We start from the raw sequence: 23,405 nt of genomic DNA, 5'->3' as shown, positions 1-23,405 counted from the left end.
TATTATCTCTCACAACTTCTATATGAAAATTTTGAAATATTTATGATGATAAAAAGCCAAAAATAAATAGCAAATGAAAATTAAGCCCTTAGTAGTCTTAATTGGGGGTTTCCTAAGCATATTGAGGTTATTCTCAAGTTCCATATCCTCCTCCTATGGCAAGATCCTACTCCCTTTTATTCCATTGTGATTTTGATTTCTCAAGAAAAACACATATACCACCACCATTGATTTGAAAACGACCTTATAATCCATGCTAGAATTTGATAGTGAATGAGTTTATTTACCCATTTATTTGTCCCTCTTTTATTAACAACATCACTATTTTTTTTTTGTTGAAGTATTAACAACATCACTAGTGAGGTAAAAAGAAAGGATTGTGCAGATAAGATATGTGATAAATTTTTTTTGTTAAAGGAACAATGTGATATTATTTCTAGAAAAGAAATAATTTATAACTTACTTTCATCCACACGTAGGTATTCTCACCGGAAAAAAAAAAAAAAAAGAAATTCACATATAGGTCATATATTGGTAGAGCTCTTGATAATATTTTTATGAAGTTGGCGTAATCAACCACTGAGAGAAGCTAAACTTTGGTCCGTAAAAAGTAGAAAATGTGACTACAACATGTTAGAAGGAGCCATTGTTTCCAAAGGTTATCGTACTAAATGCGGTGGCACTATTTACAAAAAAAAAATGTTACTTGTGGAAATGTATTTCAAAATTGTGAAAACCACGGAATTAAGTCTACATCTTTTTTCCTTCAACAAAAAAAGTCTACATCTTTTAAGGTCTGCTCGTCTGGAAGCTCCCGCAAGCTGGTTCCTCCCTTTCGTCGAAAAAAACGAAAAAGAGAGTTGAGAGTAGGGGTGGGAATCGGTCCGGACGGGCGGGAAACGGACACTAACTCAATCGGTCCGGGCGGAACGGGTACAAGTCTTAAGTGTCCACATCCGGACAAAACGGGCGGACATTTCAGATTTTTCTCCAACAAAGTGCCCGTCCGTGACCGTTTTGATAGTCGGGCAAACCGGGTATCGGTCGGGCAGACACCAGTCACTAATGAACAAATAAAGAATTTTTTATTCGAAATTAAAATTGTTTCGTAGCTAAATACAACTTTCTAAACTCCCACCTTCAAATTCGAAAAAGTAAATGAATACAAAACTAAAAGATAATCATTGAGATTTCTCATGGATTAGGATCGATGTATTGAGGATTCTAGGGTTACTGGTGAGATATTTTTACTCTTGAACTCTCATGGTTGTAATTAACTTTACAAATCTAAAGGCTTAAAACCAATCATATAGGCGGAAGGGTATAAAGGGTCTGATAAACAGACGAGTTCGGTCGTGCGGACTATATAAGCGGGCGGACTCGGTCGGATCACCGGACAAGGACCTATGTCCGCGTCCGTTCGCTTAAGTTCTTTCGGTCGGACGGATACGGACACGCTCGGACATCGGACGGTAACGGACCTTTCGGACTCAGACGGTCGTGGGCGGATTTCGGGTTTTCGTGCCAAAATCCCACCCCTAGTTGAGAGGGAAGAATTTTTCATTTGTAGTTGTCACTGCCAGGAAATTGTCCACCGATGATCTTTTGCAAGAGAAGAAAAACGGGTACTGCTTCGAAGTGGCTCGAACCATACTTAGTCAACTTGGGTCGGGTCACTTACGGTATTATGACCCGACTGCTTTCGGTGGATTTGACAAAACTACCCTTTTAAAAAGAAGTGCAATGGGTGTATAAATGAAGCTCACGAAGAGTAAAGACATCCACAGTCGGAATTCTCAACGATCGTCATCACTCCCCCGTTCCTCCAAAAAAACCCTAATTTATACGGAAAGGTATTAAAAATCTCAGCTTTCTCAGTCTTATTTATTGTTGTTTAGATAGTGTTATTGAATTTGTTAATCATTAGATCTAGGTTTAATGTTAATCATTTGACATCTTAGTTTTGTTTGTTAGAAATCTATGATTGTGTGTATACATACAAGGTGATTTCTAGGGTTTTGTCTATGATGATTATGTATGTATTGTGTGTGTGGTTCTTGTAAATTTCTAAATTTTTATCTGTTTTTAATTTCAATTTTGGGGGTAATTTCTAGATTGGAAGCAAAATAGGTATTCTGATTTAGGGTTCTATGTTCATTATTTGAAATCTTTGTTTGTTTGTTAGTAATTTCTTAATCTTAACTGGTTTTGGGTTTAGGAATATGGATGTTTTGTATGTTTGTTGCTTCTACATTTCTAATTTTCTGTCTGCTTTTTGTTTCGATTTTGTGGTTAATTTTTCAAAGTCATAGTATAGATTTCCCCGGAATAGCAAAGTGCCGCCTTACAGAAGATTAAATGATACCACATTTTATATATAAAAAGTTAACTTATTATAATATTCAATGCTTTAACGTTATGTTATTCTCTGTAGAGGCGTAAACGCAGTAACACATTGAGTCGCCTTAATGCCCGTCTTGAGACGTTTCTACCGAATCTTAAAACATGGGTATTTATGTTTGGCATATGTATATACTATATAGACATACATGGTTTTGGGAAATAATTTTGGTGTTTAAAATGATGACCATTCCATAAGGAATCGAAGCAAAAGTTTACCGGGAGGAAATTCATGACATTTGTTCATGTCTAATTGATCCAAGAAATGATTTTTTAGTCAGTTTTCGTTCTCTTTTGTTACATTACTTTAGAAGTGTGAGATGATAAATTGATGTTTGAAGTTTTGTTAATGTAGGGATTTAATGGCATCGAAGTTAGTTCAATTGCAATCTAAGGCATGTCAAGCCTCAAAATTTGTGACTAAACATGGATCTGCATACTACAAGCAGTTATTAGAACAAAACAAACAGTATATCCAGGAACCTGCTACAGTTGAAAAATGCAATGAATTGTCGAAACAATTGTTCGCGACCAGGCTTGCAAGGTTAGTTACTCGTTTTTATTCATCAAAAACTTTCTATCTCGAGGTGGCCTTAGCACAAACATATAATGAAGTATGTAGATTTAGAATTCTTTAGAAGCAAATGGCAGATTACTTTCTGAATAACTAGAATTCTTTGGTTGGTCTACCTTAATTGTTGAATGGAAATAGTGGTGCCCCGTTTGTTTCAAGGTCGCTTTCTTTTGGTTTTTTTCAATGGGTCAACATTGTTTCAAGGTTATACAATAGCTCATAAGGCATTTGACCTTAAGTTTCTTGATTTAGGCGTAGCCATGCTAAGTGCAGATGTTCACATGCTTTTCCATAAGTTGATGCTTTTGCAAATGCAAGCTGCCGCTCACCCTCTTATCCAATACATATTTGTTGCTCAGTTTGGTATTCTATAGTGCTAGGGTATGCTATCTTATTTTGTAGAATCTCTTTTATTTTTTCACGTCTAAATACTTGATGCAACATTTTCAATTAGAACTTGGTTACTTATGTGTGTGTTTGCGCGTATTTCTACATCTTTATAGTAGAACATCCGGGACTTTTTTAGGCTGTCTGTCGGGTTTGTACTGAAATAAGTCATGCTGTTAAATTGTGCTCTTCAAACTCTATATATGTGCTTGAACTTGAATCCATATCTTTCATACTTCACACTATCATATACGATCTGGTTTGCTATTTTTACATTTGACCTTATTTCATAATTTTTTGAATGTAACATGTACTGGTATACCTTACGTGTAATAAAACTAATAGGTTATTGTCGACAGCATTCCAGGCCGATACGAGTCACTAAAAAAGGAACTTGATATCACTAAACAGCTATGGAAGAACAGGCAGGAGCTGAAGGTCGAAGATGCTGGTATTGCTGCTCTTTTCGGGCTCGAGTGTTTCTGCTGGTTCTGTGCTGGAGAGATTGTAGGAAGAGGATTTACATTCACTGGTTACTATGTCTAAGGAGCGTCCCAATCACTTCAAATATCAAATACCTGGTCAAATTTCTTCGATAAAAACCTATTGACCATGTTATTTTTGTTATCGGCCTGATTTTACTAGCAAAATTTTTGGTTTACCTGTTAAGTTTTCTTCTTTAGAATATCAGACAGCAGGGCGAATTTGACGATCCGTAATAAATTCGCAGAATTTCATCGTTCGCTTCTCTTTTTATTATAATTTGGCATTTAATCTTATCTAATTAATCAAACCCATCCCATATTGGCTGATTATAAACTATATTGGTTTTTAGTGTTGATTTTTGGGTATACATGCATAATTTGATAATCGATAAAGGGTTCATCGGAACTCTGACCTTAGGTTTCAATTAATAAATTTGAAGCTGCATTTTTTTGCCAGCCTGAACTGTGTTGCAGACTGTCATGATCAAATATGTTGTCCATTAGTAGATACCAAACCCTAGGTGTTCCACCGGAACCACCACCCCATTACCAACACCACCACCACGTGGAAACCACCATGTCCTGACAGCGAACCACCGCCACATCAATACCAGCAACACCACTGCAAACAGGCAGACATCGTGAGGGTTTGTGGAGCTTGTTGTGGTTGGGTGACTACATGTGTCTAGCAACTACGAGCCGTAGGGGTTTGCTCTTGGGTGTGAAGCTCTAGGCGGCCTAGCCTACCCATCTTACTCAGGCCAAACCCACCATGGTATATTTTATAAATGCGCTATGCCGCATCAAGTAAGAGCATTAACAAGGTTCTCTTTAGTTCCTCCTAGTTTTTCTCTTTATTTCGAGAATGGGTGCTTCTAAAGGCACCGAGCCAAAAGGCTGTTAGCATCCAAAACTTTTATTGACTTGGGTCAATGACCATTGACCCTAAATCTCTATAAGCACCGATTTTTTATGTGGGTGACGTCCACCTTTGTTTGCTTCTTCCGTCTTCTTCTTCCAAAACAAAACCCTAGATGACTGCAAGTTATCATAAAATCAAATCCAACTTTTTGTTTATTCATCCAACAGAAAACAATTGAATTCATGTCATGCTGGTTTCTTGCGAATTTCTTGCGAATTTCCATCATGTAGGTTTCTTGCGAATTTCTTACTGGTGAATCGTTTATCTTCAACAAATCTGAAGTTGAATAGATATCTGAAAAATCAAAACATAAACTAAAAGCAACTCCGATCTCTTCCTCTATATAGAGAAACTAATAAGCAACACCATTAACATCTAACTAAAACAAGATTAGATCTCAAAAAAAAAATAGACTAAATCTATCGAATCAATTCATTTCTTGTACAAACTAATCACCATAAACAATCGATTCTTAATGAGAATACTAATAATTTGAGAGAGAGAGAGAGAGAGAGAAACAACATTAGCATCTGAAGGAAAGAAGATAAGATCCAGAAGAAAATCAAATCAAACGAATCAATTACAAATACAACTAGTTCACCGTAAGCATTTGATTCGTTTAGAAAAAACAGTAAACGATGAATATCACCAGGAATAAATCAGTCATTTGATCGAACAATCGAAACAATAAGAAACATCAAGAGCATATGAAAACATAAAAACGAAGCTAGAGAGAGAGAGGAAAACTCTGGTTCGGTTTCGTGAGAGAGGGATGGAGGTGATAGGGTTAATTTCACCCTAATTTCACTTGCATCGGTGCCTACAGATGATTTGGGTGCTAACATAGAAAGTAGCTGTTGGGCCAGGTGCTAATAGAGCCCGGCGGCTAACAGCTGTTTAGCGTGGTGCCTTTAGAACCGCCCTTCGAGAATTTGCAAGAATCAATGTCTTAAGCACGGCTGCACGGGTGTCTCGGAAGCCCTGTTCCAATCACATTCAATGTGTGTATGTATTTGGTTTGTAGATATTGGAGTTGCAATCTTACTGCTTCGAAAAGAATATATGATATTGTTGGGAACTTGTTTAACAAACTCAAGTGGATCGTTTTCTTCAGCCGTCAAATATGCAACTTTAAATCAATCAATAGACCAATAATTTGATGATCAATTTTCACAACTTTTTCGCCTTACCAAGTGTGTTGAAGTAGCGGAGAATGAAGTATGAAATAAAAATATAAGATTATATACGTGTGATACTATTTTAAGGAAAAAAAGAAAAGAAACAACAATCCTATTGACATCCAACAATATAGATATACCACTCTAACGACTTTTTCAGCATGTTCGTCTGTTTCTATGATTCAGTATCGAAAATAGAGAACTATATGACTATGTTCCCGAAAAAACTTTTGAGTTAATTTTTATTTCAACTCTTAACCTAATTGACAAATTCGAGCCCCATATTCATCTGAACCGAGAGGTCAGAGTTCCGTGTCTTGCTTTAAGTTTTTGGACGGGTCAATCCATGTGCTTTATTCCTGGGTGCCAATAGACGTTTGGGGGGGTCAAATGAGACTTCTTCTGGGTGCTCTTAGCTGGAAACTATCTTTAAATCCCTATATTAACCCCTCGGATAAGATCATTTTCTCTCTCTCGAGCGATTTCGTTTCAGAAACCCTAGCTCCAGTCCTTTTTAGGGTTTTCCTTTCGTTTTCTTGCAGACTTTCGAAGAATTCAAGGGTGAGTTTTCAACTTTAGATTTATCATTTTACTTAATAATTCTCTTATGATCTTCAACTCCATGAAGAACAAACCCTTGAAATTTGTTCGATTGATCGGATTTTCAAAGGATGGGAGAAACAAGAGACAACGATGCTTACGAGGAAGAGCTTCTTGATTACGAAGAGGATGAAGAGAAAGTTCCCGAGACTAATGGTGTTAAAACCACCGGCGAAGTTGCCAAAAAGTAAGCTTTATTTTGAAATCTCCCCTTTGATCTGTCAAAGTTTGAACGTTTGTACTGTTTAGTGTAGTTTTCTTGTTAGATTTTGATTATAGATTGTTTAATCGAAAAAGGGTTTTGCTAAAAATTCAAAATGGTTGTGTTTTTTGAAGGGGGTATGTTGGGATTCATAGTTCTGGATTCAGAGATTTTCTTTTAAAGCCGGAGCTTCTTAGGGCAATTGTGGATTCAGGGTTTGAGCATCCTTCTGAAGGCAAGTTCTTTTACTTGAGTTAAAAGTTAAACTTATTGAGATCTCCTTTTTACTGCTAGTTCGTAGGAATTGTATATCTGGTTAGAAGGATTAGAATCATATAAATTAAGCGTCAGTACCGAACAGACCCATGAACGAGTAGCGCTTATTATGACCTATAAACGAGGAACGCCGATTATGAGCTATGAACGAGGAACGCCGATTATGAGCTATGAACAAGGAACGCTGATTATGACCTGTGAATGAGGAGCACTGATTATGACCTATGTACCCCGAGCACTGATTATGACTTACGAACCCCGATCACTGATTATGATCTATGAACCCCGAGCACTGATTATGACCTATGAACGATCATAGTGTGGCTTCCTTGTCACTGGTATCTCCATTTGTAGTTTCTATTTGCCAATATTGAAGGGGGTTTGACCCATGAGGGATGAGAGCTGATTATGACTGAATGATCATAGTGTGGAGGCAGGTCACTTGCCTGGGTATTAAATGATTTGGGTCGTAGTACTAGTAGCTAGTTCATGGAATTCTCACGCTGTTACTTTAGTTTGGTGTTTTAATTAGAAGTTTGTTCTATTTACTATCAGGGGAATCATGTTCTGAGTTATAAAATTTGTGTCGCTTGATTTGCAGGTAATACATTACTCTGCACTCCTGGTTTTGGAGACAAATACTTGTTGATTAATATTTCAATTAGAGATCTGGGAGGTCATTTATTTCTCACTGGTGTTCTTCCAATCCGATTTCTTTGGTTCTCCACCAGTTCAACACGAGTGCATTCCTCAAGCTATCCTCGGCATGGATGTCATTTGTCAAGCAAAATCTGGGATGGGAAAAACTGCTGTTTTTGTGCTCTCTACACTGCAACAAATTGAGCCTGCTGCAGGTCAAGTTGCTGCTTTGATTTTATGTCACACTCGAGAGTTGGCCTACCAGGTCTGGGCTCATTCCTTAATATTGTAAACAAAGTCATGGTTCTATATCTTTTCAGCTGAACAATTGTTTCTTATTTGTTTTGTTTATTTGGGGTTGGCTTGTAGATCTGCCATGAGTTTGAACGTTTTAGTACGTACTTGCCGGACATTAAGGTTGCTGTGTTCTATGGTGGTGTCAACATCAAAACTCACAAGGACTTGCTGAAAAATGAGTGCCCTCATGTTGTTGTGGGAACACCGGGAAGAATTCTAGCGTTAGCCAGAGACAAGGACCTGGCATTGAAGAATGTCAGGCATTTTATCCTTGATGAATGTGACAAAATGCTCGAGTCGCTTGGTATGATTCTTTGCGTGAAGTCAAGAATTTGAGTCTTGACTAGCAGTACTTGATCAAAACTCAGTTTACTTAAATATTTATGCTCTCATCCAGATTATATCTTATGTTTCTAAAAGGATAGATTCTCACTTTTATGTGAATTGTGTAGACATGCGAAAAGATGTCCAGGAGATTTTTAAGATGACTCCACATGATAAGCAAGTCATGATGTTCTCAGCGACACTCAGCAAGGAGATCCGTCCTGTTTGCAAGAAATTTATGCAAGATGTAATTTCCTGTGGCCAGCATACCTTGAATTTAGAAGTTTTCTTTTAAGAGTGGATTTTTTGTAAGAGGTTAATAGTAAAGTATCTTAAGGCTTCAAAGTTGGCATCAGTGCAATCCTCACCGTGCACTTCATTCGATCTAGCTTCAGGAAGCTCTCGTGATATTGACATTTTAAAGGGACTTAGTTTGTTCAGCCAGATATGTGGAGCTAGGCCTGATCCCTGTAGCTTAGCGCTTGGACCCGTGATTTCATTTGGATAGAGCACTTCGGGATATGGATGCTTATGTTGCCCCCTGTTTTAAATGTACCCACTACCCAATTGTGCGTATTACATAAATTGTAGTTGAGTTTGGCTTGGTGAGGCGTGAGACAGAGCTGAATGTAGTTATTTGGTAATATATTCGTTAGCTGATGTATATTTTTGAGTGGGGGATCTGCTGAATCTAGCTCGTGGAGTTGGTACTCGTCTCTTGGTTCACCATTCTGTAATCTTGGAGAAAAGACCCTAATCTGCTTTAATCTGACATTTTCCCTTACAGCCAATGGAAATTTATGTTGACGATGAGGCGAAGTTGACCCTACACGGTCTCGTGCAGGTACAACTTGCCTTTTGCCTTGATTATTGGAACTTCATATTTGTAAATTTTTATCTTGTTAACATTTATCTTTCTACAATTGGCAGCATTACATAAAACTGACCGAGTTGGAGAAAAACAGAAAGTTGAATGATCTACTGGATGCGTTGGACTTCAATCAAGTTGTAATCTTCGTCAAAAGCGTGAGCAGAGCAGCAGAACTTAACAAGTTACTTGTAGAATGCAACTTCCCGTCAATTTGTATCCACTCCGGAATGTCTCAGGAAGAAAGGTTTGAATCATCTTCGCTGATAACCTCTCTGCTTTAGTTTTAAGTCTCATTGCTTTACTCCGTAGATCGGATGGTGCAAATGCCTTGTAGACTTGTTATGGCTATATGCTGAACCTTGTTTCTTACAGTGCAGATTTGATCATGTTTCCTATTAAAAATTGATTTTAGAGGTGTGGATTGTTAATAAAGATTTTAAAGTCCTGATTTGCTGATTTATTTGTCTTTCTAGGTTGACAAGGTACAAAGGCTTCAAGGAGGGACACAAAAGGATTCTTGTGGCAACTGATTTGGTCGGCAGGGGAATAGACATCGAACGAGTCAATATCGTTATAAATTACGACATGCCTGATTCCGCTGATACTTACTTGCACAGGGTCCGTAATCAGCATTTTTCTATCCCTCCCGATGTCATTTATGCTCTTCTGCTGGTCCACTCCATTTAAATACTACAACATTGGTTTTGCAGGTTGGCAGAGCTGGTCGATTTGGTACCAAAGGGCTTGCAATTACATTTGTTTCATCTGCATCCGACTCAGATGTTCTTAATCAGGTTAGCTTAGTTCTCTTCGTCAAACTGGATTTACTGTAGGGCTTAATTATGCACGAAATACCTGTTGTCCCAATTACATTCTGCTGAAATATCTAGGTCTCGGACCTTTTGGTATCTGGAGTGACTTACCTGAATGTTCCTGAATGCATAGTAATGTTCTATGTTCATGTTCTTCTGAATGTTTTCATCTGGTCTGATGACGATTGTTCCCGTTGCTTTATGTGTAGGTTCAAGAGAGGTTTGAGGTAGACATAAAGGAACTTCCGGAGCAAATTGATACTTCCACATACAGTAAGTTTTCTGATTTCTTCTACTGCATTCCAACTTTCTGTTAACTAGTACTCAGCTAGCTAAAAATCTCAAATCATCAACAATTGTGGAAATTTTTATTGTCATTGTCTGAGCTCCAAGCTGCTAAATACTATATACTCCAATTATTGGGTGGGCCATCAGAGGACTAGAGTTGACCATGGTAGTGTACGTACACTATACGTCGTATACGACCCAACAAGGGATCGGTTCCTTGAAAGTGGTGATAATCGGAATAGAATAGTTCACATTGTATCTTTCCGAAAAGATCGACCATGTACAATGCGTTCTCCAACACATCCATGGTTGAATGTCATCTTCTATGACAATTGGGATATAAGTTTTTTTTGGATATTTGATGATGAAAATAATAAGATGAGGTTGTCTGCTTAATACGTATAAGGTTTAAATTCAACACTAACATATATATCCTTCATGTGACAGTGCCATCCTGAAACAAGCATTCTGACAGTGAGAGATGGAAACTTGCATGGTGCAAAGATGTGTGTTTGAGTTTGAAAGATCCAAGTAGAAGACCTCGAGATAAAACTGTTCGAATTGGGATTAAATCTGCTGCTATTATTACTGTTTAACTTTTCCTAAATCTAGCTGCTAATCTTTGGTACTTGCTACTATTTTGTAAACTATTCACCATGGTAGATTTATTTTAAAGTAATATTAGTCAAGGTTTTGTTTGAATAGAACTACTGCAATTTTCTCATAAAGCATGTTCATTTTCTTGGATCGTCCCTTTGACTGTCATATTCTGGTGATACTTTAACTATGAGGTATTAGGATGAATATGGCAACCACTGATGCTTGGCGACAAAGCATTTTATAGCGTGTGCGTTGCCATCTCGTTATCTTTCTATGAAGAAAAAGTATGGCGGACTATTTTTTTTCAGTTCTGACGAAGAAATTAAGGCAGTTGAAAATGGCAAGTTACTGGCCAAGAGTAGAGAAATAGAGAAAGAGAGTAGAGAAAGAGCGGGGGTGAAAATTAGTGAAACAAAAGAAAACGGATGGCGGCAGGGCGTATTGGTTTTCAAGTGTTCGGCTTTCCGTCACCGATTGTGGTGTGGTCCGAGTACTTGCACAAACATTACCAGGGCCTTTCAACCGAACACTCTATAAGAGTGAAAATGAATGGAACGGAGGCTTCAGTAGCCCGCGTACACTACACAGGGTCCCCAAAATGCTTAGTATCTCTTTTGAATCGTAAAAGAGAACAAAGAAAAGATCGCCACACCATTGAATATAAAATAGTTTTGAAACCAAAAAAACTATCCAACATGGCCAAAAGTTGCAGATTTGTTATGGTAGCAACATGTTACTTAAAGTTACTTTCACACAATTTTCACCGATTGTATATGAACTAACTTCAGCCTAAATTAATTAACTCCTTCCAAATCATTGATAGGTTGTCGTTGACGTTCTCCTACTTACGAATTAGCTGCTAGACTGAGTAGGAGCAACACGAGCCTTATACATACAAATATACGCCATATGCCAATCACCTGCAAAACGACAGAAACACTTCAGTGTTCATGCAACAGAAACTAAGGTTAGGGTGTCCGGGAACTGATAGGAGTTTAGCATGAGTGAGTGCTCACCTCCGCCAGAAAGTTTTGTGATGTCTTCCTCACGTTGCGGAATAGGATTATCGTCGTCATATTGAATCCATTTTCCTGTTGACGTAAACAAGGCATTCGTTTATTGTCTACCCGTATTCGTTTGAGGAATAAAGAACGGTTCATAGAGCCATAGAGGTGAAGAGGAACTCACCACTTTCTTGTTTTACCCAGGCTACATAATGGCCGGAGTCGGCACTTCTTCCCTTGTGTGTTAAGACGGCTACTAAGTCATAGATGCCGGTCAATTCTCCCTGATTGTCGGACTTAACACCTGCGACATCGCCGTCATCTTAAGTCAATACTAGTACTGAGGCCACTATATTGTTAGTAGAAGATGAATGACGTAACGAGTAACAAACTAAACTTCATCCACATCATCGGTGTGGGAAAGGAAAACCGAGAAACATGAAAATTCGATCAAGCAAACAGCAGGAGGTTTATGTGATTTTTGTTATTTACCTTCCTGAGTTTTCGGTGTAGATGTTTCTGCATTCCCACTTGATGATCCCTGAAGAGACACAATGTTATTTAAGTTGAAAACTTGGATTCTTGTCGTATTTTCACATGAACTTTTCACAATACAAGGGATATAGAGCTTCTACCTCTTTGCCAGTTTTCAAACCGAATTTCTTTCCTTCTTCGTCTCTTAGAAGCTGTTAAAAGTAAAGAGAAAAGACATGATCGTGCCAATGAACAGCCGAGTGGAAATCAAAATAGGTAAAGAAACGTGTATATATATATATCCTCTGTGGGCAAAATGGTAAACGTTCATGCAAGAGAAGGAGCAGGGGAAGTATAAATGGTAGCTAAATATTGAAAACATAAAGAGGGTGATACCCAAAATTCAGATGTTTTCAATACCTTACGAGGACCTTCCAATTTTTTACGAAGTTCATCTGAGCATAGATCATAAATATCCAACACTAACGGGTAGTCCACTTTCTGCGAGAAAAAGACATTTAAGATACTTTGAAACTTAAATTTCATTCATGCCTATGTATAAATCTACTTTCTGAAATAAGATACAAGTCACGGTATAACCCAGACCCCAAGAGTTTAAATCTAACAAGGAACTATGCATTTTGGCTGTCACGGAAAAGCATAAAAGTCTTGGCATTTCAAGGCCTCGGACAAGCAACGTGAGGCAAAATAACTAGAAATCGGGCAATGAATAGTTGGTAAAGAAGGAATGACCTCTTGAAGCAATTACGCTTCAGCTTAAGACCAGCCGTGGACAAAACTAACATCAGCCAATTACAAAGTTCTAACAAGATCACAAGCAGATAAATACTCAAATTACCCGCAAAATCTTTGCTTTCTGGTTGGACTCCCTCTTCCAGAAAAAGCGAACAAACTGAATCGTCAAATACCTGGAAAAACAGGAAGCATCATTGTAACAGCTTATCACATCAGAAGTTACAGTGGTTCTTTCGACAGTATACGAAAAGTTGGACCAGTTCGACATATTTAACGGGTTGTATGAATTAAACAATGATACTCTAAGAAAGGCCATGTTCTTGCCTTGGCAGATCATTAATGCGCGATTCTTTCAAGTAAATTGCACTTCGTCCCAAGGAAGGAGACACTTTTTCTAACTCCGACTTCAGTGCCTGCATAATTTAAATCATTAAACCAAATAGTCACTAAATTAATAGCATCAAGAGTGACAATATACACGACAACTACAGCTTATCGAAATGAAACCGACATACCAAAATTATTAATGAAAATAACTAGTTTTTTGGGAAGGATAAATGACTTCTCAATTAGACAGGATTTGGTCTTACAAGAACACTTACATGCTTTAATCCCTCATGCAAATGGTTCACCTCATGTGAAATATGGCATTTGAGTGAGTAAACCGACTCCGTCTCTGAGCTTTCTTCGCCACTTTCTGAACAATGTATCCTGTAGCCAAATTTATGAGTGTCGTTTGACCTTGAGAATGTGGAAAGATATATATATATATATATATATATATGTGTGTGTGTGTGTGTGTGTGTGTTGGTTCTATGAACATTAGCCATCAAACTACAAAACTTATGCTCCTCATAAGATGACTAACAGATCATGAAACAAGTGCAATACCTGCTGCTAAGATCAATTCCAAAAAGTTCTTTCATGGCTTCAGGATTCTTTCTGCAAATGAGAAATGACAATACCCAAATGAGTTCATAACTAGACAAGAAAACATCATATAGAGATCACAGCAAAACAATCATTATTGGTGAACCGAACTTACAACAAATTTAGTTATACACCTATACTTAAAGTAAAAACTGTAAAACGATGCAAATTTTCCACTTCTCAAACCTCATAAGAGGATTTCGTAATGATAGTACTAATCAAAGGAATATTGAACGATATTGAACGTTCGTAAAAATAACATGCAAGCATATAACATACTTGGAATTTGGTGCCTTAAGAGACTGAGATAGCGTGTATAAAAGTTGGGTCCAACATTCTTCCGCATCCTATAATCATTCCAACAGAAACCAGATGAGTTCAATCAATTATGTAGTGGGTGGTACTTCTCTTTTGTAGGGGCCCAAAATAGATTACCTGTTGCATGTAGACACCATGATGCAGCTGGGCAAATTGTGGATACTTGTTACGTAATACCTGCCAGAATCAAATAAAGAATTACAATTACTTGTAAAGCTTCGCTCGTGAAGATGAATAAATTATTTAAAGCAAATAGAACTAACCATCCAAAACTCCATTGGGGAAACAGCATTGACATTTCGATCAAGCTCGCCAAATAGCTCTCGTGTGGCGACTGTCAGGCGATGCGAAGACTGATCCAGCTCATCACTCTTTCCAGGATAACTAATTTAAGAAATAAAATCTTGAAGTTAAGCACCATGCACGAAAAATCCACGAAGAGACTATTACAGTGCTCAAGCAAAAGGAACTCACTTAAGCAGAGCAGATTTCAGTTCGGGCACTGAATGCAAGCATTGTATAGTAGAATTCATATAGCATGTATTTCCCAGATTAACCAGACCAGCGGAGTGATCCTGCAAAAATTAGCAAGTATAGAGTGAAAAGCAGTAACAGACTAACAAAGTGACAATCAACTCTGAACAGTACGCAACTAAACTTCGTTGGAGTTGTACTGGAAGTTCTCAAATAATATGGCTGTAGGAAAGAAACAAAGCAAAGAAGCTTTCAGTAGCTATGGAAGTGCTTGTAACTGGTAACTATGTAGAAACTCCAAATAAAACAAATTTTACCATCAATCCTCGGGCATCGAATAAAATTTCCTCTTCAAGATGGGAATATGGGATAACAAAGATTGATAAGAATTTAACTAATCCAGCAAGATGAGAGGAAATAGAAACGACGAAGTAACTACTTTAGACAACAACTAGAATTGCGGTTACAGCTAACAACACAAAGGTGATATAGAAGATTGAACTACCAAAAAATGCACAATTAGAAAATCAAACATAGTCCCAAATCTTAATGGTGAAATAAGATCAGGAAACCCCACCACAGTAACAGCTAGTTCCTCTTCTGGAAGATCTTCCATAAAAACTGGGCCTTTTTCCGGAGCTTTCACGATTTCATCCGCAGTTCCCATCATCATCAGCTTTTGACCCTGGTGTAACCCAAGAATTTTAAGCCTTAGTTTGCAACGTTGCACTAAGAAATACACAATCAGGGAAATACCAAAATAAGGTTTAGAAAGTTTCATCCAGACCAGAAAGTACCTCTTTTACTCCTAAAGTCGACCAATCGGCATCATCCTGCATAATGAAGTTCATGAGAAATAAAGTAAATGAAACCGAGTGATGTGACAACCAGCTCTAAACAACAAAAGTTTTCATTACTAAATGCCTGATAGCGCAAAGAACTCTCTTGTTACCTTCAGTAAGCCACCTTTAACCATAATCTTCTGCCTTTCAGGAGGCACTCCAGTTAGATCATACAACTGAGATTTAAATACTAAAGGGGGCAAACTTGTGTCAATTTCAACTGCTTTAAACAACTCCTTTTGCCATTTTACACTCACTGAAAAACGAAAGAGACAGACACAACCAAGGTGATTTTTAGAATGGGTAAGACAACATAAGCATCTACAATCAAACAAGTCAATAGGGCAATGATACATATAAATATTAATGAGCCATAGACGTATATGCAGCTTCATGAATCATGGTGATTTTCTTTGTCAAGTTAAAACGAGGCTACTCGTTTATATATCATAACCTCGAGCTTTTTAATGTCATATACAACATCATACACCTAAATCTAGGAAATTTCTTCCAATACAAAAAGAATCGAACTCTGGTCTCTCTACTGGAGATACAAATATGTTACCAATCAATCGAAGTGAGCTTCCGAACAAAATATATGATCTTAATAACCAAAAAACACCTGACATTACTTACACATGACATGCTTGCCAATATTACTAGACCTATTCAAGCAAGAACCTTCTTTCTAACTAAAAATTAAGTAACCCAACTCTTGGTCTTAAGTTTGTGGTCATCGAACTTAAAACCAATTGGCAATAAGTGGAGAGGACCTAGACATTATATTATTGGTTGCTAGATCACCCTTCTCCCATGTGAGAATATTTTCGCATCTTGTTGTTGTATGACCCTTAATCCATCATGACTTAATGAGGATAGTTCACACACACACACATAAAACTAAGTAGATGAAGTTAACTTCAACTCTATACAGGAAAAGGGAAAAAAAGGAACAACCTTTATATCTTTTGAAAGTAAAATCAAACAAGTAAGAGCTAATTTAACCTACCCATTATCTACCTATAAGCAAAAACACCAAAATTGCAGTAATTAAACGAAGCTAATACTCAATCAGAAAAAAGGGTTGGTGAGAATCAAACCCAAAAGTTTATACGATTAGATAATCTATGAATCAAAAAATAGAATGGGTTTGAAGGATTTAAACCTGTAGGCATGTTTGCTGATGATTCTAGAGAGAGAAAAAGAATGAGGGATTTTAATGGCGAGAGAGGGAGATGAATATAAATAGGGGAAGAAGTTTCTGGGAGAGAAAAAGAGGGCAGAAGTGAGCACCGACGTGATATATACCCTTAGATTTTAGCAAGTCGGATTCCAAATTTTAAACGTTTTCCGGGGAATTTCTATACGCGCCGAATTTAACTAAAGGCGCCCTCTCTGGGCTGATTTTGTGCTGGGTGTTTTTTTTGGTTGAAAGATTTTGTGGCGACTCTTTCAACAAAAAAAAAAAAAAAAAAAAGAAAGATTTTGTGGCGACAAGTCGTGTCATGTGGCGACTGCACGAGCAAAAGTTAGGCAACTCCTCAACTCAAAATTCATTCGCAATCCATTAGAGCTAACATCCAATTTGGATTGGGTCATGAGAGATCTGGTGAAGCACGTACCATATTTTGTCGTTGTTCATATTCAAACGCCACTCGCGTAACCTACTAAAGCAAGGAGAGGATGCAACGGTATGTTGGAATTTTTATGGTTGATCAAATAGACACGACGCCCCTTCAGTTGCATTTCCCACACAGCGGCTAGGGGGAAAACGCAACAGAGTTAGGGATAACAACAGTGAGGGATCCACCGAACCTATGCCATCAACCTATACAGGTCATGGCATCAATGGGTTCATCCCATTTCATTTGAGCCAGAAGGAGGTTGCCGGTCACCTGGACTACCGAATTGTCAGTTGGTTGATTCTCAAAATCACTTCTGGAGATAAAAGAAGACCCTTAGGTCCCAACCCAAAATGTACATAAAAAGGGGGGTGAGAGTCTTTCTTTAAAGGGAGGGTGGGGCTTTCGTGGCAGCATGATGTAGCGATTCACATTCGTTGCGAGTTATTTAAATCAGAGTGTGGTCAGACGGCCTGGCGTAACAAATCTTGGCACAAACGTGTCCCTTTCGGTCATGTTGTGTCGTTCAGGCCGTTAACCATTTTAATGTCGCTTCAAAACAGGTTAGACTTTTGTTGTGTTTTTGTGGAATAGTCATAGTAATGGCTCTCCATATCATGCACTGCAGTTACATTGGAGATTTGTCAATTTTATTGTCAACTTTGAGTTCCACATCCACAAACACACATATCTCCACAGTAATTTGTTGTCGTGGAGCAAATTTTTTTAGATCATGAATTCCGTAGCCACATAATTAAATTTCAATTTTACGCGAAAGAATAATTTGTTAAATATCATACAAAGATAATTAGTAATATAATCTGAATGACTCACTTGATAAGTCATGATATCAAACAATTACAGCTTTACTATAAACATGTATTAAAATTATGGCCAAAATTTTGTTTCATGAAAGAAAAATTTTCGACAAAGAAGGAAAAAATTTCAACTATTGTAGCTAAAAATGTAAATTTAAAAATTTGACAAACTGAAAAGATCTTTGTAAATACTAAAAAATATTGGAAAATGATGAAAAGAAAATTCCATTGATGTTCTTCCCAAACAAGTAGCTCTGTAAATAAGCACTATCAGCTCTGTTAATACTAATAGCCTCATAACATCATGCGGACCGAATAAACCCCGCATGATTCCCGTAAGATTGAATCCAATGGTCATCCTCGCAGACGTGTACCTTTTTGTCTCTCTTCTCTCTCTCTCTAAATTCTCTCTTTCTCTCTCTACCCTCTTCTCTCTCTGCAACCACTCAGCAGCCGTAAAAAGAAGAAGAAGATACGTCCAATGCTAGTTCGCGGATCAAACCGGACACGACACGACACAACCCTCTCTCTCTCTCTCTTACTCCTCTCCATCTTCTAGCGAGAGAAACTGAGTTTTAGAGAGAGAAACAGTCACTGAGTTTGTAGAGGTAACCTTCAGATGTTCTTAAGAGTCCCTTTCTGTACTGAATATCTAGGGTTTATCACAAACAGAATTATGGGTATACGTGATATGGTTTCATTTCTCTCTCTCTCTCTATAAGTCATGGACTGAGAAAGTAGAGAAGAAAGATTAAATCTTTTTTAGTTGTGCAGAGAAAGAGACAGGAAAGAAGAAGAAACCCTAATGACCCATTTCTAATACGAACTTAGATTTGTGATATTTGGCCTAGGAATCATTCATTTTGTTTCCATGTTTTTTTTTTGTTTCGACATTTAGGGTTGTAGTAACTGTGTCTGATGTATTGATCCGACTGCATTTGCCATGTAGGGTTTTGTTTATTTGTTTTCTATGTGTTTAAGTTGAGATGAGAAGTTTATTTGTTCATGTGGTTTTCTGTTATGAATGATTTTCAGAGTAATAGGAGAGAAACTGTTTTCATGGATTTGAAGAACTTGGATTTGTAGAAAAAGATGAAGATTGGAACTTGATATCAAGGATTTTTTTTTGATAAAAGTTTATAGTTTTTAGTACAAGTGAAATGGGGAGTGAGCTGGATACGAAGAAGATCGATCCGTCTGTTGGTGGGTTGGTTTGGGTTAGGCGTCGAAATGGGTCATGGTGGCCTGGGCGAATTATGGGAATGCATGAATTGTCTGGAGATTGTTTGGCGTCGCCCAAATCTGGCACACCGGTTAAGCTTTTGGGGAAAGAAGATTCAAGCCTGTAAGATCCTTCATCATTTACTTGTTCCATTACCTTTGTGGTTTCTTAAGCATAGATTGCGAAACTTGCATACTTCTGTTTGCCCTGCACTATGCAGGAACTTGACAGTTCAAAGCAAGTCTCTTTTTTCTGTCAAATGTTTGTGAATAGTTTGTCCTTCTTTCTCAAGTATACAGTTAGGGTAGCTTAAGTTTCATGCATACCATGTTTCTGTTCATGAAAGATCTACACACAATTTATTTCTCATATTTTTATTCGTCATTTCTGGAGCCAAATCGGATATCTACTATCCGTTAGCAATGTTGTTGTGCAAAAAGAGTGCTCATTGTTTCACCTAAATAGTTGGTTTTTGTGTATTGTTTGTTGCTTTGAGATGTGAATAGTAGAAATGGTGTTTGAAATAAGAATGCAACCAGAGGAAGTATTGTTATCATCCATTACTTTTTATATTGCTTCCGAGTCCATTGATATTCTTTATTCCTACACACGTGCCTCCCAAGATTGGATTCCATCACACTTGACTATACCTTATCCAAAAGTAGTTTTTTAGGGTTGCAAATTCCTCCCATGCCTCTTCAATGTGGTTTGCATTGGATTCTCAGTAACTAAAGGGATGATGGAATTTTTACCATTCAAGTCTTAGTTTTTTCCTTAGTAAGATTTAGTTTCTGCCCAATTCAACTGTCAATATTGTTGCATAAGATTCACAGAGGCCTTTAATTTTCACTTTCTTTTATTGGCTTTAGTTTGAACTTCTTTCTGCTTAGCTCGTTACTAGTCAATGATCATCCTCTAAACTTTTGTTTGTTGGCAACTTCGTGTAAACGTTACTTATAAATTGTTTTCTTACTTTCAGGGATTGGTATAATCTTGAAAAATCAAAGCGCGTGAAAGCATTTCGTTGTGGGGAATTTGGTGAGTCCATTGAAAAAGCTAAGGCTTCTTCTGCTAATACTAATAGGAAAGCCGTAAAGTATGCTCGTAGAGATGATGCTATCCTTCATGCTCTAGAAATAGAAAGTGCTCGTGAAGCTAGTGAACATCACAAATTTAACAAGCGAATTGATGGTACTGCTGGTACACAGCGTAATAATGGGGCCAGGCAAGCAGAAAACAAGTATAGCTCTTTCAAAGAAAACAAGAATGTTAATAGGGAAGGAGGTAAAGTCGAAGCTAATTTGATTCAAGAGCTATCTCAATCTGGTTTATCATTTGAAGATCCAAATGGCAGCAATATTAAGGCACGACCTTTGCTAAAAAAGAGATGGAAAACCCCAAATGATTCAGAGGATGATGGAACTGAAAGGACCAAAAGAATGAGAGGTATCGAGGATCTAGTTAATGGGGTAGAATCAAACAGAAAGACACTCAGTATACATATCCAAACTGAAGAGTCAGTTCAACTAGATTGTACTTCAGGTAGTGAGCCTAACATCCGTAATAGTTCGCATGATGGAAGTCATGTAAATAGCGACAGTCGTTTCTTATCATCTGTGAAAAGACGACCTCAAATGTCTAGCATTTTTGAGAGTTTGAAAAGAAAAAACCGGCGGCGCCAACTGACCAAGGTTTTGGAGAGTACAACATTGGTGTCTGTTCCTATATATTATGATGAAGGTGCCAGTTCATATCCATTATCTTTTCGAGGAAAAAGAGACGGGAAATTTTCCGCATTAAAATCTGTGAAACAGAAGACAGATGATTCATTCGAAATCGGTAATGGTTCCGTCCATTGTCATTCTGATTCAAAGAATAGCGATCTTCCTGGGGTGTCAGGTATGCGGGATGATGATTGTTCTGACAATTTATTTGACGTGCCATTCGTTGACGAGGAAATAGAAGCTGAAGGTATGCTTCATAAAAAATGCATATTTCTTCCTTTATTTGCATATCATCCTTTCTTTTCATGCACTTCTTTTTTCTTCTGAAGGGGATCACTTACATTTAAAATTTAGCGTCTCCTGAAATAAGACATCAAATAGAATAGATTAGAAAATATGCTTATGAACAAGTTTCGTCTGTGACTGTCTCTTTATCGTCAGGATGATCATTTGATGACATAAGTAGTGAAGATTATATTACTACATGAAAATCTACTCCTTAATTGATGAAAACAACCGAAATAAAAAGTAATTTTCCATAAAGTGATACACTTCAATGTGACCTTTGGAAGAGGGATCCGAGAAGTCGGTTTTATCATTTCGTTTGATATTCAGACATCAATGTGTTATTTATAATTTATGCTTACAATTCTAAAGAACAAATTGTGCGTATTTCAATCTAAGGTTATAATTTCAGGTTTTTCTCCCGTATATGCACCTTCTGCATCTAAAAAGCTTCATTCAGGTCAAGTTGGATCAATATCCTTGTGGAGTAAGGAACAGAATAAATATGATGCCACCGGTGTTGCTATTAAACACAGTAATAGTATCCCCATGACAAAGAAAAACACTTCAAGGTGGAAACTGAAAAGGAAGAGGAACATGAGAAGCCTGGGTAAGAAAACAAGTAAAGTCCTCGACTCGGGGAGATCCGTAGACAGAGACGAGGAAGCTGATACTCGTCACATGGATGGGTTGTCAATAATTATCAGCAATGAAGTTCACAATAATACCTTGGATGAATCCCTTATGCAATCAATTGGCACTCAAATCAGCAATCGAAGGGGGGATCTCAAATGTTTAGATTCCATTGAAAACAACATGGAAAGAGTAGAAAATCGTGAAGTTCTTATTCATTCAGCAGTTGTTAGACACAGCAAACTCAAGCCCTTATCAGAGGAGTCCGTAATGGCAAAATCATCAACTGACTTGAGAATCTTACCCATCTCGAGCACAAGCTTTCCTTGGGTTCCTTCATTGTTCGACGTTGATCTGGAAGTAAAAACAAGCAACACTGATCAGAATGTTCCTTTGGTTTCTCTTATGAGTAAATTTAGTGGTAAATCCATTATAGGTAATCCCCTCACGGTTGAAGTTTGTGATGACGGTTCCGTTGATATTCTAACGAGTAACCTAAATTATTGTCCAACGAGTAGCACCGCCAAACTATTTAACCTTCCAAAAGAAAGTTCATCAGATCAGCTGCATCTTCAACCTCCTAGTAAGAAGTTCGCCGGGCAATCGACTAGTAAGCCTATTCCATCACGAAAGAAATTACCCAAGACTAAGAAATCTGGAAACTTGTCAAAGAAAACCCGAAAGTTATCTTCACTGAATATTCTACCTAAACAGAAAGAGAAGAAGAAGCTGCCGGTTGAAAAGGTGAAGAGTACTGTGATGACTTGTGTCCCATTGAAGCTTGTTTTCAGTAGGTTAACTGAATCACTGAAGTCCCCTACGAGAACATGTTAATTTTGTGGTAATAGTTTCTAACTTCCTCCTAGAAGCTTTCGAAGACGATGAAGAGTTGAGTTTTGGTTCTTGGAGCACAACGAGTCGTATTTGCTGAACCAGATTCTGGGTTTCCAATTTTGAGAAATTGTAGTTCTGCCAACAGGTAATAGAAAGATTGAGAAATCGGTAATGCCCGTCTTAGCAATGTCTTATCGATTTATTTCCATAGTCTTTCTGCTTGACTCCTTAGTTTTAGCAATGGGATTTTGATATTTAGACATGTTCGGGTAATTAAAAAGTTCTGTAAATGAAGTTATACTTGTTATGTAAAAAGATGTTCGAATTCTCGGGTTTTTTTATGATTACCTTGGATTTCGAATATGCTGAAAAATTGTGTGAGCAGACAGGAAGATGATGGGATGGTATACCTTTTTATCTAGGTTATGATGGCTTTTGAATTTCAGTGTTGCCTTTTCATATGGTTATTAGGGTATAGGACTGGCTGAAATTGAGCTAGAGTTGCATATGCAATTAAATGTTTGTCTCCATAAATGATAGATTTCTGTAAATATTTACATCCCATTTATTATAGGTTACGGTGTCTAATGAGACATAGTTGACCTTTTGGGCTG

General features: G+C 37.6%; 4 protein-coding genes across 5 annotated transcripts; 3 read left to right on the top strand and 1 right to left on the bottom strand.

The window, feature by feature from the left end:
- Positions 1 to 1,576: 1,576 nt before the first annotated feature.
- LOC147540638 (uncharacterized) lies at positions 1,577 to 4,103 on the top strand. Its single transcript, XM_086644476.1, has 3 exons — positions 1,577 to 1,853; positions 2,756 to 2,944; positions 3,721 to 4,103. The coding sequence occupies exons 1-3, from the start codon at positions 1,756 to 1,758 to the stop codon at positions 3,905 to 3,907; spliced, it is 474 nt and encodes a 157-aa protein (XP_086500602.1). The 5' UTR covers positions 1,577 to 1,755; the 3' UTR covers positions 3,908 to 4,103.
- Positions 4,104 to 6,364: 2,261 nt separating this feature from the next.
- On the top strand, positions 6,365 to 10,983 carry LOC147540637 (DEAD-box ATP-dependent RNA helicase 15-like). 2 transcript variants are annotated; one of them, XM_086644475.1, is made up of 12 exons: positions 6,365 to 6,507; positions 6,617 to 6,733; positions 6,883 to 6,983; positions 7,626 to 7,928; positions 8,033 to 8,264; positions 8,413 to 8,531; positions 9,072 to 9,128; positions 9,215 to 9,399; positions 9,629 to 9,773; positions 9,866 to 9,949; positions 10,177 to 10,240; positions 10,703 to 10,983. In XM_086644475.1, the coding sequence occupies exons 4-12, from the start codon at positions 7,791 to 7,793 to the stop codon at positions 10,711 to 10,713; spliced, it is 1,035 nt and encodes a 344-aa protein (XP_086500601.1). In that variant the 5' UTR covers positions 6,365 to 6,507; positions 6,617 to 6,733; positions 6,883 to 6,983; positions 7,626 to 7,790; the 3' UTR covers positions 10,714 to 10,983. The 2 variants fall into 2 exon arrangements, with proteins under 2 accessions (XP_086500601.1, XP_086500600.1); XM_086644474.1 differs by having other exon boundaries at positions 6,403 to 6,507; positions 7,756 to 7,928.
- Positions 10,984 to 11,509: 526 nt separating this feature from the next.
- On the bottom strand, positions 11,510 to 16,987 carry LOC147540636 (ubiquitin carboxyl-terminal hydrolase 6-like). Its single transcript, XM_086641676.1, has 18 exons — positions 16,819 to 16,987; positions 15,764 to 15,909; positions 15,609 to 15,644; positions 15,389 to 15,496; positions 14,812 to 14,912; positions 14,601 to 14,721; positions 14,455 to 14,514; positions 14,299 to 14,366; positions 13,981 to 14,031; positions 13,692 to 13,800; positions 13,414 to 13,502; positions 13,193 to 13,262; positions 12,754 to 12,834; positions 12,495 to 12,545; positions 12,352 to 12,400; positions 12,044 to 12,163; positions 11,872 to 11,946; positions 11,510 to 11,775 (listed from the first exon to the last, which is right to left on the bottom strand). The coding sequence occupies exons 1-18, from the start codon at positions 16,826 to 16,828 to the stop codon at positions 11,708 to 11,710; spliced, it is 1,413 nt and encodes a 470-aa protein (XP_086497802.1). The 5' UTR covers positions 16,829 to 16,987; the 3' UTR covers positions 11,510 to 11,707.
- A 1,193-nt stretch (positions 16,988 to 18,180) lies between these two features.
- On the top strand, positions 18,181 to 23,236 carry LOC147540635 (uncharacterized protein At1g51745-like). The gene is made up of 4 exons (XM_086643479.1): positions 18,181 to 18,701; positions 19,129 to 19,438; positions 20,295 to 21,286; positions 21,737 to 23,236. The coding sequence occupies exons 2-4, from the start codon at positions 19,254 to 19,256 to the stop codon at positions 22,789 to 22,791; spliced, it is 2,232 nt and encodes a 743-aa protein (XP_086499605.1). The 5' UTR covers positions 18,181 to 18,701; positions 19,129 to 19,253; the 3' UTR covers positions 22,792 to 23,236.
- Positions 23,237 to 23,405: the final 169 nt, after the last annotated feature.

This window comes from Eschscholzia californica, unplaced genomic scaffold, assembly GCF_041429995.1.
Source record: "Eschscholzia californica isolate CP2 unplaced genomic scaffold, dmEscCali1.0.p SCAF_5, whole genome shotgun sequence".
Classification (NCBI taxonomy): domain Eukaryota; kingdom Viridiplantae; phylum Streptophyta; class Magnoliopsida; order Ranunculales; family Papaveraceae; genus Eschscholzia; species Eschscholzia californica.
The sequence above is the reverse complement of the archived record's forward strand: the minus strand, read 5'-3'. Positions and strand labels throughout refer to the sequence as shown.

What these genes read in the sequence shown, in the direction of transcription:
- LOC147540638 (XM_086644476.1), top strand. Translation starts at nt 1,756, where the DNA reads ATGAAGCTCACGAAGAGTAAAGACATCCACAGTCGGAATTCTCAACGA. An exon ending in ACCCTAATTTATACGGAAAG is followed by an intron (nt 1,854 to 2,755) that starts GTATTAAAAATC and finishes TTGTTAATGTAG; the next exon opens with GGATTTAATGGCATCGAAGT. An exon ending in TTCGCGACCAGGCTTGCAAG is followed by an intron (nt 2,945 to 3,720) that starts GTTAGTTACTCG and finishes TATTGTCGACAG; the next exon opens with CATTCCAGGCCGATACGAGT.
- LOC147540637 (XM_086644474.1), top strand. Translation starts at nt 6,618, where the DNA reads ATGGGAGAAACAAGAGACAACGATGCTTACGAGGAAGAGCTTCTTGAT. An exon ending in CTCGAGAGTTGGCCTACCAG is followed by an intron (nt 7,929 to 8,032) that starts GTCTGGGCTCAT and finishes GTTGGCTTGTAG; the next exon opens with ATCTGCCATGAGTTTGAACG. An exon ending in CTGATACTTACTTGCACAGG is followed by an intron (nt 9,774 to 9,865) that starts GTCCGTAATCAG and finishes TTGGTTTTGCAG; the next exon opens with GTTGGCAGAGCTGGTCGATT.
- LOC147540636 (XM_086641676.1), bottom strand. An exon ending in ATGGTGTCTACATGCAACAG is followed by an intron (nt 14,367 to 14,454) that starts GTAATCTATTTT and finishes GAATGATTATAG; the next exon opens with GATGCGGAAGAATGTTGGAC. An exon ending in CACAAAACTTTCTGGCGGAG is followed by an intron (nt 11,776 to 11,871) that starts GTGAGCACTCAC and finishes GTCGTTTTGCAG; the next exon opens with GTGATTGGCATATGGCGTAT.
- LOC147540635 (XM_086643479.1), top strand. Translation starts at nt 19,254, where the DNA reads ATGGGGAGTGAGCTGGATACGAAGAAGATCGATCCGTCTGTTGGTGGG. An exon ending in GGGAAAGAAGATTCAAGCCT is followed by an intron (nt 19,439 to 20,294) that starts GTAAGATCCTTC and finishes TCTTACTTTCAG; the next exon opens with GGATTGGTATAATCTTGAAA. An exon ending in CGAGGAAATAGAAGCTGAAG is followed by an intron (nt 21,287 to 21,736) that starts GTATGCTTCATA and finishes TTATAATTTCAG; the next exon opens with GTTTTTCTCCCGTATATGCA.